At 36.1% G+C, this 16,369-nt stretch overlaps 1 protein-coding gene and 1 long non-coding RNA gene across 4 annotated transcripts in view; both read left to right on the forward strand.

Moving 5' to 3' along the window:
* LOC127875002 (uncharacterized) overlaps nt 1-15,902 on the forward strand; it is a 53,243-nt gene extending 37,341 nt beyond the window's left edge. For all 3 annotated transcript variants that reach the window (XM_052419727.1, XM_052419729.1, XM_052419728.1), the window contains exons 9-10: nt 2,335-2,456; nt 10,191-15,902. In XM_052419727.1, coding sequence (XP_052275687.1) covers nt 2,335-2,456; nt 10,191-12,784 — 2,716 coding nt within the window. In that variant the 3' untranslated portion in view covers nt 12,785-15,902. The remainder of the gene's footprint in view (nt 1-2,334; nt 2,457-10,190) is intronic.
* On the forward strand, nt 726-1,432 carry LOC127875008 (uncharacterized). The gene is made up of 3 exons (XR_008047215.1): nt 726-799; nt 955-1,108; nt 1,325-1,432. It is a non-coding gene; the product is annotated as an uncharacterized LOC127875008 (long non-coding RNA).
* Nucleotides 15,903-16,369: the final 467 nt, after the last annotated feature.

Here is a 16,369-nt window from a genome sequence, read left to right on the forward strand (position 1 = left end):
CATCATGGCCCTCTTGTTAAAATAGGGAGTAAATAAGAATTTGACCAAATTTTTATCTGGAGCTCTGTCTAATTCAAATAGTTTTCATCCGATCTTTACGAAACTTGGTCAGATGTTGTATCTAGACAATATCTAGGTCAATTTCGAATATGGGTCATGCCGGGTCAAAAACACGGTCATGGGGTCAAAAAAACTAATCCAAGGGAAGTAATAAGCTTTAAATGGACATAATTATCTGACCTGCCAAATTATATATTTTTGTTAAATAAATCAAAGCGGCGCAGAAGGTGGCATTGTGTTGCTGACAAACACATCGTGGTAAAAGGTCAAAATCATCTTTTAAGGTCTAAGGTCAAAAATACAAATCCAAGGGAAGTAATAACAGTCGTCGAAATTCGCACTAGCCCGACAGCAAAAAACTAGTATTTTTTCTTTCGGGCTTGTAGGAAATCCAATATTACAAGCCCGACGTGCTTGTACAATTCATTAAACAGAAAACGAGTTCCGCTTTCATTTTAATTATTTGTAAACAAAGTTTTGAGCAGCTTAAATCAACAACCGCTTATGTTTTAACACACTGCACACACGTGCTGGGCAATCACTGCGCATACAGCGCATGGTTTTGTGGTTTCCGGATTGCTATTATGTACAATAAATGTTTTGCGTTGCATTTGGGACACAGAGAGTAGATCTAATGGCCGAACCATTTTGTACACACCGGTCTTACTGACCTGTGTACTTACGCGAAAGGAATTGTGGGTAGCACTTCTTTTACAAGGCAAAAGCGAAAGAAGGTCAGGTAATCATACTTTTAATAATCGCTATCAGTCTGGATAGAGATTAAAAATCACATTTTAACATAATTAAATAACATTTCTTAAAACAACATTACGTTTTAAACACACAATAAAGAACGGTTTTTCTTTAATTATTAACTTTTTCATTCCTACGCAGAACCATTTTGGCGGAAGCATAATTCCCCAAACCAGGGGAATGTGATGCGTCTAAGAATAGAGGTGACAATAACGTAGTGACGTCACCATCTATGTATAGAATGATGGCCGAACAGTTGTCATTCAAGTACGTCGTTGAGGAATGCTTATCTGAGGTAACTGTGATTGACGCATTTGTCAACTGGCTTTTTGTAGAATAACCTGGCACTTAATTGCTTATATATTTTCTGGTGGTTCACTAGGTTTGCTCTCTCTTTCACATGGATAGATGGGATAAATTTCTGCTAATTTTTTACCTAAACTTTATGTATCTATTTATAATTGTGATTAGATTGAAATCCGTTTGTGAAATTAATTTCTTCTTATTTCAGGATCCGAAAGAGGCTGGCTCAGATGACGAGGAAGCTAACTTGGATGGTGATGAAATTAATAAGAGATTTGTATTGTATTCTAAAGATTGAATAAATGAATGCTTCTTTGGATGTTTTATGTTATGTTTATCTGCATTTTTAACAAAAATGTTTGGGCTAGTAAAATCTGACTCGGGCTTGTTCAAATTCCCATAGTACTAGCCCGACTTGCTTGTAGATTTAAATCTGAATTTCAATGACTGTAATAAGCTTTAAAGGGAGATAATTATTCAATATTGAACATAGAAACTTAAAATTTGGCATGCATGTGTATCTCATGGAGCTGCACATTTTGAGTGGTAAATCTACAGTCACGGTAGTGGCTTAAAATTATTTGCAACTAAAAATAGAGATTTGTTAGAGACAATTATTTTCAAGGGAAGTAATTTATATAATTATAAATCTCAGATTAAATATTTCCTTACCAAGAATTTAAGTTCTTTTCACAGTTACTGTACAGATTTTTTATTTTGATTAATTATAACTCAAATGATTGATTTGTCAAGGTTTTTTTTTAATGATATAATTATCATTTCTTTCCTGTACTAATTTGTGAATGGAAGGGTTCATTACATACCTGTGGACTTATGTCCATAGATACACGATGAACTCTGGCTATGATTTCTTTGATAAACCACAGGCTTTTGTTGTCAGTGATGTCCCCCCCCCCCCCCCCCAACCTTTACGAGTCCACCCAAAGCGGCGCAGTAGGGGGCATTGTGTTTCTGACGAACACATCTCTTGTTTCTGTTAATTTTGCTGTTGTTTGATTTATTGAATATTGTCATGTTATATGTTGATAAACATATACTTCAATCCTGCTAAACCTAGTTAAAGTTAAAATCATCCCTCCGATTTGAAGTCTTTGTTTGGAGTCCAATATATTGAATACTTTTGAAATTATGAGCTTGAATCATGAATGACATTTTGAAATCATGTATATCCCATAACTGTGTTGATTCATGTTTTAGGAAATGGGAGATAATCCTGTGTGACTTCTGTGGCTCATCTGGCAGCCATGTTGCCTGTGGCCACCTGGTCAAGCTGGGAAAGAGGAACGTCTGCCCTGAGTGCTTTGAGCTAGACAAAAAACGTAAGTTCATTTCACATGGTGTTTTTTACCATCCAAATATGGGGCCCATATAGGGACCCATTCATGATGGAAAACAAGTATTTATTTTTTCAAACTTGAACCTAAAAATTAGCAATTTAAAGTAAAAAATAATAATTTTTATGTCCCCCACTATAGTAGTAGGGGGGGACATATTGTTTTTGCCCTGTCTGTAGGTCGGTTGGTCTGTTGGTTGGTCTGTTGGTTGGTTGGTTTGCGCCAACTTTAACATTTGCAATAACTTTTGCAATATTGAAGATAGCAAATTGATACTTGGCATGCATATGTATCTCATGGAGCTGCACATTTTTAGTGGTGAAAAGTCAAGGTCAAGGTCATCCTTCAAGGTCAAAGGTCAAATATATGGGTCAAAATCGCTCATTTAATGTACACTTTTGCAGTATTTCAATATTCAAGATAGCAACTTGATATTTGGCATGCATGTGTATCTCATAGAGCTGCACATTTTGAGTGGTGAAAGGTCAAGGTCATCCTTCAAGGTCAGATGTCAAATATATGTGGCCAAAATCGCTCATTTTATGAGTACTTTTGCAATATTGAAGATAGCAACTTGATATTTGGCATGCATGTGTATCTCATGGAGCTGCACATTTTGAATGGTGAAAGGTCAAGGTCATCCTTCAAGGTCAGAGGTCAAATATATGTGGCCCAAATCGCTTATTTTATGAATACTTTTGCAATATTGAAGATAGCATCTTGATATTTGGCATGCATGTGTATCTCATGGAGCTGCATATTTTTAGTGGTGAAAGGTCAAGGTCATCCTTCAAGGTCAGAGGTCAAATATATGTGGCCCAAATCGCTAATTTTATGAATACTTTTGCAATATTGAAGATAGCAACTTGATATTTGGCATGCATGTGTATCTCACGGAGCTGCACATTTTTAGTGGTGAAAGGTCAAGGTCATCCTTCAAGGTCAAATATATGGGTCAAAATTGCTCATGTAATGTCACTTCTGCAATATTGAAGCTAGCAATTTTATATTTGAAATGCATGTGTATCTCATGAAGCTGCACATTTTGAGTGATGAAGGGTCAAGGTCAAGGTCATCCTACAAGGTCAAACGTCATATAGGGGGACATTGTGTTTCACAAACGCATCTTGTTTAAAAATAATTATCAACATTGAGTTTATCTCCTATCCTGCCCTATTATCTACTTTTAGCCTAAGTATAATAATAATAATATAATAACGTCTTAATGCCGGGCTAAGCCTCTATTTGTCAGTCAGCATTCTGCTGAAACATACATGTAACTGGCATGTATGTGCCCCGACCCATGATCAAACCTGCGACCTCTGGATTTCAACGCAAGCGCCTTATCCACTGAGCTACGGAGGCACATATATATATTAAATATAATATTGTCATCTTCAATAATTGTTCTCATTTTTAGCTCATCTATTTTTTGAAAAAAAAATGAGCTATTGTCATCACCTTGGCGTCGGCGTCCGTTTAAGTTTTGCGTTTAGGTACACTTTTCTCATAAAGTATCAATGCTATTGCATTCAAACTTGGTACACTTACTTACTATCATGAGGGGACTGGGTAGGCAAAGTTAGATAATTCTGGCTTGCATTTTGACAGAATTATGTGCCCTTTTTATACTTAGAAAATTGAAAATTTTGGTTAAGTTTTGTGTTTAGGTCCATTTTATTCCTTAAGTATCAAAGATATTGCTTTCATACTTGCAACACTTACTAACTATCATAAGGGGACTGTGCAGGCAAAGTTATGTAACTCTGACTGGCATTTTGTCAGAATTATGTGCACATTTTATACTTAGAAAATTGAAAATTTGGTTAAGTTTTGTGGTTAGGTCCACTTTTTTCCTAAAGTATCAAAGCCATTGCTTTCATACTTGCAACACTTACTATCGTAAGGGGACTGTGCAGGCAAAGTTATGTAACTCTGACTGGCATTTTGACAGAATTATGTGCCCTTTTTATACTTCAGGGTTCGCACAGGGCTTGAAAAGTGCTTGAAAACGAGTCCTAGGCTTGAAAAGCCCTTGAACAAAGGTTGGCCTTGAAAAAGTGCTAGAAAAGTACTTATTTCATGTAAAAAAGCCTTGAAAATCTTTATTTTGTTCAAAATTACTTTTATCATCGCCATAAACTTAAATCGTTCTTAAGGAAAATATTACGAAAATTTATCATAAATTCCTTCGCGCAAAAAATGTGTACCAAAATATAAGTTTCGTACACTATTGGGTACGAAACATTAAGTGTACACGTCACAGATTATGTGTACTACGTCAGAGGTTCGCCATTGTGATCAATTTTCGCGAGTAAAAATTCAGCGACGGGGAAGTGTCGTTTCCAACCAGAGTGGTTAACTGAATATTCCTGGCGCTACTTTCTGGTCATAAACACCGATGATATGCAGAAAAATGCTTAAATAATTACAACTTATACGATACGTCAACATTCTTTAAACATGAATATTCATGGCGCTATTTTCTGGTCATAAAGAAGTTGTCACAATGACGTTTATCGTTATGTTTTGCGCGAAACTTATGAATGTTCCTCGGAACAGAAAACAAATGACATTTGAAAAGCACATTGTTGGGTCTATATAAAGACCATTGGTGTCGGGGGGAATGGGTGAAAGTGCTTTGAAAAGCCATGATAAAGGGGAAACCCACAAAGAAAACATGAAATTGAGAAGCAAACAGGGGTCCTGCATTGTGCTTTTTGGTGAAACAGGAAGGTGCTATTGTTAAAACTGTGCAATCTAAAACAGACATTAACAACAACAGCCCTGTGAAATACAAAATGTTATAGTAACTGACTTCTGTTTAAATGAAATGAACTAGTCTGTTTGATGTGAGCATATAAAGAGACAGTGTGTTTGTTTGTAATAACTTTAAAAAGTAAATACATATGCGAGACTCATTGAGTTAAGGATGGATAACATTTATGTGTATGTAATAATTAGAAATAACACAAATGGTTTATTGTGAAATTAGTTTAATGTGTTAGAGCAAATAAATGATATATACTGTGTTAATCTGGATTGAAAATGCATTTTTTAAAGGAAACTAATATACGGTTCTCGGCCTTGAAAATGAAAATTTGGCCTTAAAAAGTCCTTGAAAAGTGCTTGAATTTAGGTTTGAGATTTTTGTTTGAACCATGTACTTAGAAAATTGAAAATTTGGTTAAGTTTTGTGTTTAGGTCCACTTTTTTCCTAAAGTATCAAAGCCATTGCTTTCATACTTGCAACACTTACTAACTATCGTAAGGGGACTGTGCAGGCAAAGTTATGTAACTTTGACTGGCATTTTGACGGAATTGTGGGCCCTTTATACTTGAAAATTTGGTTAAGTTTTGTGTTTTGGTCCACTTTACCCCTAAAGTATCATAGATATTGCTTTCATACTTGGAACACTCGCAAACTATCATAAGGGGACAGTAAAGGACAAGTTGCATAACTCTGGTTGTCATTTTTACCGAATTATGGCCATTTTTTGACTTAGTAACTTTGAATATATGGTTACATTTTGTGTTAAGATTCACTTTACTTCTAAAGTATCAAGGCTATTGCTTTTAAACTTTAAATACTTTCGTGCTATCATGAGGGTACTGTACCTGGCAAGTTGAATTTTACCTTGACCTTTGAATGACCTTGACTCTCAAGGTCGAATTATTAAATTTTGCTTAAATTGCCATAACTTCTTCATTTATGATTAGATTCGATACCCCTCCCCCCCCCCCTCTCAATCCCCCCATTATTTTTTTTTAAATTGAAGATCATCTAATAAATGACCACCACACCCTCACACTATACCCACCCCATCCCAAAAAAATAATTTTTATGCCCCCGGTAGGGTGGCACATAGCAGTTGAACTGTCCGTCAGTATGTCAGTCAGTCTGTCTGTCAGTCCGAAAAAAACTTAAACATTGGCCATAACTTTTTCACTTTTTAAGATAGCAACTTGATATTTGGCATGTATCTCATGGAGCTGCACATTTTGAGTGGTGAAAGGTCAATTTCAAGGTCATCCTTCAAGGTCAAATGTCAAATTTATGGTGTCTGTCCGTCCGAAAACTTTAACATTGGCCAAAACTTTTTCAATTTTGAAGATACATGTAGCAACTTGATAATTGGCATGCATTTGTATCTCATGGAGCTGAACATTTTGAGTGGTGAAAGGTGAAGGTCATCCTTCAAGGTCAAATGTCAAATATATAGCATCTGTCCGTCCAAAAACTTTAGCATTGGCCATAACTTTTTTAATATTGAAGATAGCAACTTGATATTTGGCATGCATTGTATCTCATGAAGCTGCACATTTTGAGTGGTGGAAGTTCAAGGTCATCCTTCAAGGTCAAGGTCATCCTTCAAGGTCAAAAATCAAATAAAAAATGTCAAAGCGGCATTATCATGAAGCTGCACATTTTGAGTGGTGGAAGTTCAAGGTCAAGGTCATTATTCAAGGTCAAGGTCATTCTTCAAGGTCAAGGTCATCCTTCAAGGTCAAGGTCAAACAAAAATTCAAAGCGGCGTTAACATGAAGCTGCACATTTTGAGTGGTGTAGGTTCATGGTCAAGGTCATTCTTCAAGGTCAAGGTAATCCTTCAAGGTTAAAGGTCAAACAAAATTTTAAAAAATTCAAAGCGGCGTTATCATGAAGCTGCACATTTTGAGTGGTGGAAGTTCAAGGTCAAGGTCATCCTTCAAGGTAAAATAATATATAAAATTCAAAGCGGCGTTCTCTTGAAGCTGCACATTTTGAGTGGTGGAAGTTCAAGGTCAAGGTCATCCTTTAAGGTCAAGGTCATCCTTCAAGGTCAAAGGTCAAAAAAATAACTCAAAGCGGCGTTCTCATGAAGCTGCACATTTTGAGTGGTGGAAGTTCAAGGTCAAGGTCATTCTTCAAGGTCAAGGTCATCCTTCAAGGTCAAAGGTCAAAAAAAAAAATTCATAGGGGCATTATCATGAAGCTGCACATTTTGAGTGGTTGAAGGTCAAGGTCATCCGTCAAGGTCATCCTTCAAGGTCAAAGGTCAAAAAAATAATATTTCAAAGCGGCCTTCTCATAAAGCTGCACATTTTGAGTGGTGGAAGTTCAAGGTCAAGGTCATCCTTCAAGGTCAAAGGTAAAAAAATAAATAAAAAAATTTCAAAGCGGCGCAATAGGGGGCATTGTGTTTCTGACAAACCCATCTCTTGTTTTTTTCAAACATGGTTAAAAAACACAAATATTTATTTTTATTATTTTATTTTTGAAATACCGTCCAACCATCCCACCCAAGAATTCCCCCCCCCCCCCCCCCCAAAAAAAAAGGAATTTTCTTTTTTTTTTTTGCATTTTTTTGTAATAAATGACCACCACTCCCCCACACTATACACCCCTCTCCACTCCACCACTCCCTCCTTTGTGATTGAAATTGAGATAGGTCCCTACACCTTTAAAAAGAAAAATAGATGAGCGGTCTGCACCCGCAAGGCGGTGCTCTTGTTGCTCTAATGGGTGTGGAGTACTAGCAAAATTATTTTCAATTTTAGTACATATTTATAGATAAATTTTAATTGTAAGATTTCAGCTCTACATGTATCAGGCCTCGACACTAACAGTGTCCCAGGAACCCGAGACCCACAAATTTTGGTGAGGGACACCAGTTTTTTCAAGATTTTGCTCTAATTTTAATAGACAGGGTTCCCTGTGGACACCAATCTGTAGAAGTTAGTGTTAATCCCTGTATATTAAGCTTGAAATGCTCAAGTCTATGTGAGCTATTGTGGCCAGTCACTGTCCAGCCTCGTGAAGTGTGCAGTGTCAATTTCAACCTTGCTACCTCTCTTGAGGCCACATTTTTCACCCAAACTTAATCAGACTGATCAAAATGTTAATTTTGCCGATATCGACGTCAACTTTAAATCTGGGTTAAGATAGTCCAGGCCAGTTATAAGAAAACCATTGTTACTACTCTAGAAGCTTTACTAATTACTGATTCTTGATGTACATTGGTCAGAAATTTTTATATGAACAATACCTAGGCAATATATTTATCTGGGTCATTTTTTTCCAAAAGAACTAGGTCATTAAATCAAAACTTGGAATAACATTGTTGCAACTCTAGAAAATCTAGAAGTCAGTCTTTATGAAACTTAAAGTGATATTATGGGCATTTTTCACTGTTGAATTGAGCTGAAAAGAATTAACAGGTCAAAAGAGTTAGTTAAAATGTGGTAACTGACCAATTATCTGCAACTCATCTTGCTACCAGTTGTTTATAAAAATATATATTATATTCGATATTTTACATGACTCACCCAGTCCTCTAAGCTGAAATGATCAGTAAAACAAAATTGTGTCTTTGTGTCGTTTGAACGAATCTGCACTAAAACTAAATTTAGATTCACATAGTACATCGAATCATTTCTATCGTCAGTTGTCAAAACAAAAGTACTTTTGATATTCAAATGCATTATTTTTCTCTTTACGGGATATTGTTTTAGTTTGTTGATGCTGCATTAACAAATATAAGTGTATATGAAGTGAAAACACCAAAAATAAACAACGGTTGCAATAGACCCATAAAAACATAGCATATACTGTTAGATGCCCATAATATCACTTTAATTAGAATGTTTATCTTGACCATATTAAGGGCAATTTTAAATCTTGGTTGAGTGTGTCCAAAAGCTAGATCACTCGACCAAAACTCGAAATAACCTTGTTATCACTATAGAAACCTCATTTATGGCCCAATCTTGATAAAACTTGGTAAAGAAATTTATCTTGACAATTATTAAGGCCAATTAAAATCTTAGGTGTTTACAAAAGTAGACCTCCATGTCAATTTATTGAAAAGCCTTAGCTCCACTGTACAAGCCACATTTATGACTCAAAAACTAGGTCTCGAGGTCAAATCTTGAGTATGCCATGTGACCACATGATGCCATATTTATGATTCATTCTTGATGAAACTTGGCTAGACAATATCTAGGCCAACATCTAATCTGGGTCAACTGGAGTAAAAAAAACTTGATCACATGAATGGCATGATCGAATCTTACAAGAACTTTTAACCACTTTAGACTCCACAATGATGACTCATAAAAAACAACATATTAATTTACTAGAAGCCATATTTCTAACTAATCTTGATACAACACCAGTGTTTTTTTAATTCAAAATCAGCCCCATTCCCAATTGAAAAAAAGTATATATTCCCCCCCCCCCAAAAAAAAAATAAATATATATATCTTTTTTTAGATTTTGTTCATCTCCCATCCATTTAAGTTCAACCTTAGTAAATGTAGTACTGCAAACAATTCTCAATTTTGAAGCATTTTTTAGCAAAACACCACCACCACTAATTTCCCAATGTTAGTCAAAACTCCGCAAATTGTCCCAATCCAAAGGAACCCGGCCCCATTTTCAAAATGGTGAGAAAAAAACCCACTGAACACGGTAAACTGATTGTCTTGATAATGTTCAGGCCAAGTTTGGTCATATGGGGTAAAAGTCACCAGGTCAGGTCCTTAACAATGGTTGTACCTTGAATTCAGATGAGTGTTGCAGAGCCATCATGGTCCTCTGGTATAATGTGATGATAAACTAATTGGGAAAATTAGGCCACATTCTTCTCACATGTTCTTTGCCAGGTTGTAAAAATATGAAATAATAAAAAAGCACCATGAAAATAACATTACGTGTATTATTTTTGTTTGTTTCAGTAAAAGTAAGTGAGCCAGCCTATAAAACACCACCAAGGAAGGGTTCCCCTAAAATGCCTGTGCTTGACCCTGTGACCTCCCCAGAGTCGCCCAAAGGAACCAGCCCCTACCCTGGACCCTCAGGCTCCCTCAAAAAGAATAAGCTTGCAGGCAAAGTGAAGTCCCCAGCTGCATTATCACCGGTACCCAAGACAAGCCCAGTATGTCAGTCTGCTAAGCAGCCCAAACGAAGGTACAGGAAACGGTGTGCAAGTCCTGCCTTTACAAGTCCACCCAAGCTGAAGAAGGTATGTACTGGGACTGGGAAAGCTGGGGAAACTGATGCCGCGGGTGGGGATATCAATGTGACCAGTAGTACAGCTGAGCAGTCGTCTAGTCCTTCATCCAGCGAAGGTGAGATTCCACTGGCATGGATGAAAATTGAGGAGGAACGTAAACAGAATAAAATGAAAAAAAGGAAGTACAAAACTAAATGGTCAAAAACGAAGAGTGTTAAATCTGTTACAAATGGCCAGGGTTTGGAGGCACCTGCTCTTAATGCAGATTCTACTGCTAACAGTTACATGGCAGAAGCAGAAACATCCACTCAATTAGCACTGGAAGCTAAAATATCACAGAAAGACTCGACCCCCGGAAACGGAATTCTAAGTTCAACAAAGCAAAAAAGAAAACAAATGTCTTTAGGTGCCCCTTTAGTTGTATCTGACAAAATGTTTCGACCAGGGCCTGCTTCAAAGACTAAGAGAAAATCCCTTGATGAAGATAAGAAACAAACTCTTTTAACCAATTGGTTCACTAAGGTCCAGCAAAAAAATAAGGAAACACCACCAAAAACAAGAGCTGGTGTTGTAAAACTTAAACCTAATGAGCTTAAGCCAACAAAACCAGTGCTCATCGAATGGAAAGGGAAACAGTTGGTAATCCTCTCTCCGAAAGTATTGTTGAAGCGAAATGAAATATTCGACAAATTTAAGCCGAGAAATCTTGACATAGATATGAATGATCGCAAGGGCTGTATTGATTCCAATAAGGAAATCAGCATGTTAGCCTGTCTGGAATCTGATGTTCGGTTGACAAGAAAGAGGCTTGATTTGGGACTTCAAGAAAGTGGTGACTGGACTGAAATTGAAATACCAATCTTGTCAAAACCAAAAAGTCTTGAAATGGACAAAACTGGAAGTAAAGGTCTGTTTGAAAAGGAGGTGGAACTGTTAGCGTCACTTGACATAGAAAAAAGAATCACAAGAAAAATGCTGGATAGCGAAATGCCTACCTTGACAGCTTTATGTCATGATCAAAAAGAAATGTCACCTCAGAAACCCAAACGAAAAAGAAAAAAGCACAAGGTTGTTAGCAAAGAACCAAGTTTATTCCCGGAAATGGAAATTCTAAATGAAGATAAAAATAGTGTTGATAATAAGTCAATTGGTGCTTTAGAAAACAAGGCAGAGAAAGTGTTGGGCAAAAATGTCGATCTAGCTCAGAAAAATAATAGATTGATTGTTCCTGCTGAAACAGTTCACAATGCGAAGGAACAATTTCCTAAATTAAAAAGTCTAGAGAAAGATAAACTTAGCCTTAATTGTGGTGCGGACAATAAAAAAAATGCTGGATCCAATTTTGCAAGAAAAGGTTTGGATGGCTCTACTAAAACATTGTCTTTGCCCCACACACCGCCAGCTAAGAAATCAGAACAGTTTGTCTATCCTGATAGAAGCAAATCTGATTCTAAGAAAGAAGCCATCTTGCTTAGTCAAAATATCTCATTTGTATTACCTAAAAGTTTCAGCTTCATTCATGATTCACCCGCAAAAAATCTCAGAATGAGAAAGACACCAGAGGCCATAGCACAGGAATCATCACTGGAGTTGTTCAACAAAACAGAGGTGAAGATCAAGACAGAGACGACAGAAATGGAGATAAAGCTACCCATTGACGCAAACAGAGGAATACCAAACCTTTGTGTTGCTGAGCCTATGGCACACAAGAACAAATCACAGGATATTTCTGGCCGTGACTCTCCTTCTAAGAATCTTCGCAAGAGGTCGCACATTTCATATTCTGTTACTTCTCCCAGACTTACAAAGAGACAGGAAAACATGTCTGGTTTGCCTGTAAAACGGATGGAAAATGAAGATCAACAAAAAAGGACGGTGCAGTGGTATTGTGAAGGAACCCGTCAGATTGACACGGTGCACTTTGAGTCAGAGAATGTCTGCCCAAATATCCAGCTGTCTAACCACCAAAATGAATTGCACATGTTGAAAATGCCTCTGGAATCCTCAGATCAGACAAAGAAATGCATCCCCTACAGTTCTGTCTCACTGAGCCCTGATTCTGAAAATGGAGACAAGAGCAGTGACTGCAAAACGGCCATGAATCTCAGTCCATCATATTTCACAAAGTTTCGTGGAACAGACTCGAAAGCATTGGACAATTCAGGGACGAGCACATCTTCTGAAGGGGAGGAGATAGCTGGGATAGAGAATGTGCCAAAGGAATTCTCTGCCAGGAGACACATCAAGGCTCTGTCAGACTTGCACAAGAGTTATATGAACTCCTTGTCACCAGACCGATTCATTTTAGACTTTTAGCTCAAACGGACAGGTACCTTTTTCTTGAAATAATTTTACCCCCACAAACAAAGTCGGTCCTTATTAAGTGTCCGCTCTCTAATTCAATTCATTTTCATCCGATTTTCACCAAACTTGTTCAGATGTTGTATCTAGATGATGTCTAGGTGAAGTTCGAATATGGGTCATGCCGGGTCAAAAACTAGGTCACGGGGTCACTTGTGTTTTTAACATTGAGCATGGTGTCCGCTCTCTAATTCATGTAGTTTTCATCCATGTAAGTCAAGTTCGAACATGGGCCATGCCGGGTAAAAAAAACTAGGTCATGGGGTCACTAAGTGCGTTTTAAACATTGAGCATGGTGTCTGCTGTTTTTTGTGAAGACAACATGCAAAATATTCTGTGTCAATGCGGCATGTGGGGGTATTCGTCATGTCTGTGACAAAGCCCTAGTTTATTCAAGAATGGTAACTTTAACTTGGAAATCATATAAATTTATTTGAACAAATATGCCAGATTTTTTAAGTTTTCAATTAGACATAATTCATACAGATATTATTTGGTATAAAAGATCTGTAGGAGAAGGTGGATCAGTTCAATATTTGTATTGTGCCTGTTAGTGAGTTTATTTACATAACCAATAACATGAGCGAAGATGGATTCATTTTCATTGACATGATATTTCTTTGATATGTAAACTTGGTGATATTGGTTTGATCTTAAATTCTTCTCATATTGACACATTCCTAGTTTTGTTGGGCACTGTGTCTCTTGAGTATTACAATGTTTTTAGTAACTTTTTGTCAGGTTTGTCTCACTCCGGGATAGGTTTTGCATAGGTCTGAGTTTGTAATGCGCTTTTCAAACAAAGCTATGGAAAGTTTTGATATTAAATATAATTTGCTTCCAGATAATGTATATTCTGATATGAGGCTGTTTAGTCAATTTTACTTCAGACCTTTTATCATGAAAATCGTATACATATTACCTATGTTAGACTATTATGTTAGAATTTTCATACTCTTATGTTCAATAGCATGTTTTGCTTTCAAGATTGTACTTCAACTGACCATGATGTGCTGGCGACATGTTGTGCATGTAGACAACTTTAAGCTTGTTACCTATCTAAAGACAATAGTTTTGGTGGAATCTTAATGGAATTAGAATATTTATGTTCAAAAAAACTAGGCAAGATTCAAGGTCAAAGCTTGGGGAGACAAAACATTAACCACTTAGGAGCCAACTAAATGATTCAATCTTCATGAAACTTGGTCAGAATGGATATCTTACATTATTTTGCAGAGTTGTGAACAAATTGGATTAAAAACCAGGTCTGCATGTCAAGTCTTGGAACAACGTTTCCACTATAGACACAACAGTTTTGTCTTAATATTTATGAAACCAGTTTTTGTCCCCTACCGGTGAAACTAGTGGGGACTTATGGTTTGCGCTCCGTCCGTCAGTCAGTCAGTCTGTCTGTCACACTTTTCTGGATTCTGCGATAACTTTAAAAGTTCTTCATATTTTTTCATGAAACTTAAAACAGGGATAGATGGCAATATGGAGATAATGCACATTATTTCATTTTGTTCCTATGTCAAGAATTCTGGTTGCTATGGCAACAAATGTATTTTTTTCAAATCTTGCAATTGTGGAGTTTCACCGGTAGGGGACAATATTGCTTGGCGATCTCTTGTTTTATCAATGTCAAGACTTTTAAACCTGGTTACACGCTAAGAGCTCAATTTTTATGTCCTCCAGTCTTTACTGGGACATACTGTATTTGCTGTGTCTGTTTGTTGGTTTGTTTGTGTCAAACTTTAACATTGGCCATAACTTTTGCAATATTGAAGATAGCACTTGATATTTGGCATGCATGTGTATCTCATGGAGCTGCACATTTTAAGTGGTAAAAGGTCAAGTTCATCCTAGTGTTTCACAAACACATTTTAAATTATTTATTAGATGAAACTTATATAACGTATAAATCGTTATTATATCAACAGGGAGACCTCAAATAGTATGTTATGATTACTCTGTTTAGTTCTTTATTTTTATAATGATTTTGCATTAATGTATATAAGTTTAAAATAGTTTGCTATTTTGCACCATACCTGAATGCATAATTAAATACTAGTGTATACATTATTGCACATAGCGATGTTAATGACATTTTATGGCATTTTAATGTAAATAAATTCATTTATTTCATATATAAGCTTTTTGACAACCAAATCACATGGGCAAACATGTGAACGTCTCATATTTGGTATAAAAGAGTGCTAATGAAATCTTCAAGTGATGCACTTATATGTATTATGGTCAATTCATGGAAAGTGATGCGCTTAAGGAAGGGTGTTATGCACATACCCAGTCTATACTGGGGGACATATTGTTTTGGTCCTGTCTGTTGGTTTGTTGCTTTGTTGGTGTGTTTGCGGCACACTTTAACATTTGCCATAACTTTTGCAATATTGAAGATAGCAACTTGATATTTGGCATGCACGTGTATCTCATGGAGCTGCACATTTTTGAGTGGTGAAAGGTCAAGGTCAAATATATGGGGGGACATAGTGTTTCACAAACACATCTTGTTGGACATTGTTTAATATAACATGAACAGGCCATTAAAATCACCATTAACATTTTGTAAGTTTTATTAAACCAATATTTCTTATAATTGTATCATGTTTTGTGTTCTAACTACATGTGCTAGCGTTTTGAAGTCTTTGGTTGGGGCTTCAAGTTTGATTCAATTCTTTTAATTGTATGATTTTCTGGTACCAAATCATAAAGTAATTTTTATTTCAACAGCAAGTTACAGTCATGAATTATAAACTTGAACATACTATTAAAGCACCCAGTTTATTTACCACTACATGTCTGTAGTATTTGATTCCTAACCACTAATGTTTTGTTAACTTAATTGTGTAAACTAATTGTAATGTTGGAAATTGAAACTAGCATAACCGATTGAGATGCTGAAATGTAATGGACCATAACTGTGTAGCAATTGTACAATAACCAGAAATTTAGACTTGTATTTCTGTTAATCAATTATACGCATATAAGATGTTGATGGTTGAAGTAGAAATGATACAGTGTATTGACTTTATTTAATAAATTTTATTATTTGAAATGTGTTGTTTAATAATTCACTTTTATTTTCTTTCCTTCACTTGCTTATTCTTTCATTTTACTTATTCATCATCAATTTATTTTCTTATTACTTAATTGTGTCAATATAAAGAAGTGAAACTCCAGCTGCTGGAGCAGTATTGAATTTTCATTAAAAACAATTAGTTGGTCCTTTATTTAAAGCGGGTATATACGATTTTGTCAAATATTTATGAATTTATATAAACTGTGTAAAAAACTTATTAAATATATATTTCAATATAAATTAAAATAAAAGTTAAGAAGAACATGTGTCGAAAAATGCGAAATAAGCCAGATATTTAATTCTGAAATTGAAAACGGCTGTACAGCCGAATTCGCCAGCATGTATACCATACATGTACGATGTGCATCTAAACTTAGTTTAACGGTTTATTTGAATTCTTGCAACGATATCTATTCATACGACACACGAACACTATCTCCGAT

The sequence above is a fragment of the Dreissena polymorpha genome, chromosome 3, assembly GCF_020536995.1.
Source record: "Dreissena polymorpha isolate Duluth1 chromosome 3, UMN_Dpol_1.0, whole genome shotgun sequence".
Classification (NCBI taxonomy): domain Eukaryota; kingdom Metazoa; phylum Mollusca; class Bivalvia; order Myida; family Dreissenidae; genus Dreissena; species Dreissena polymorpha.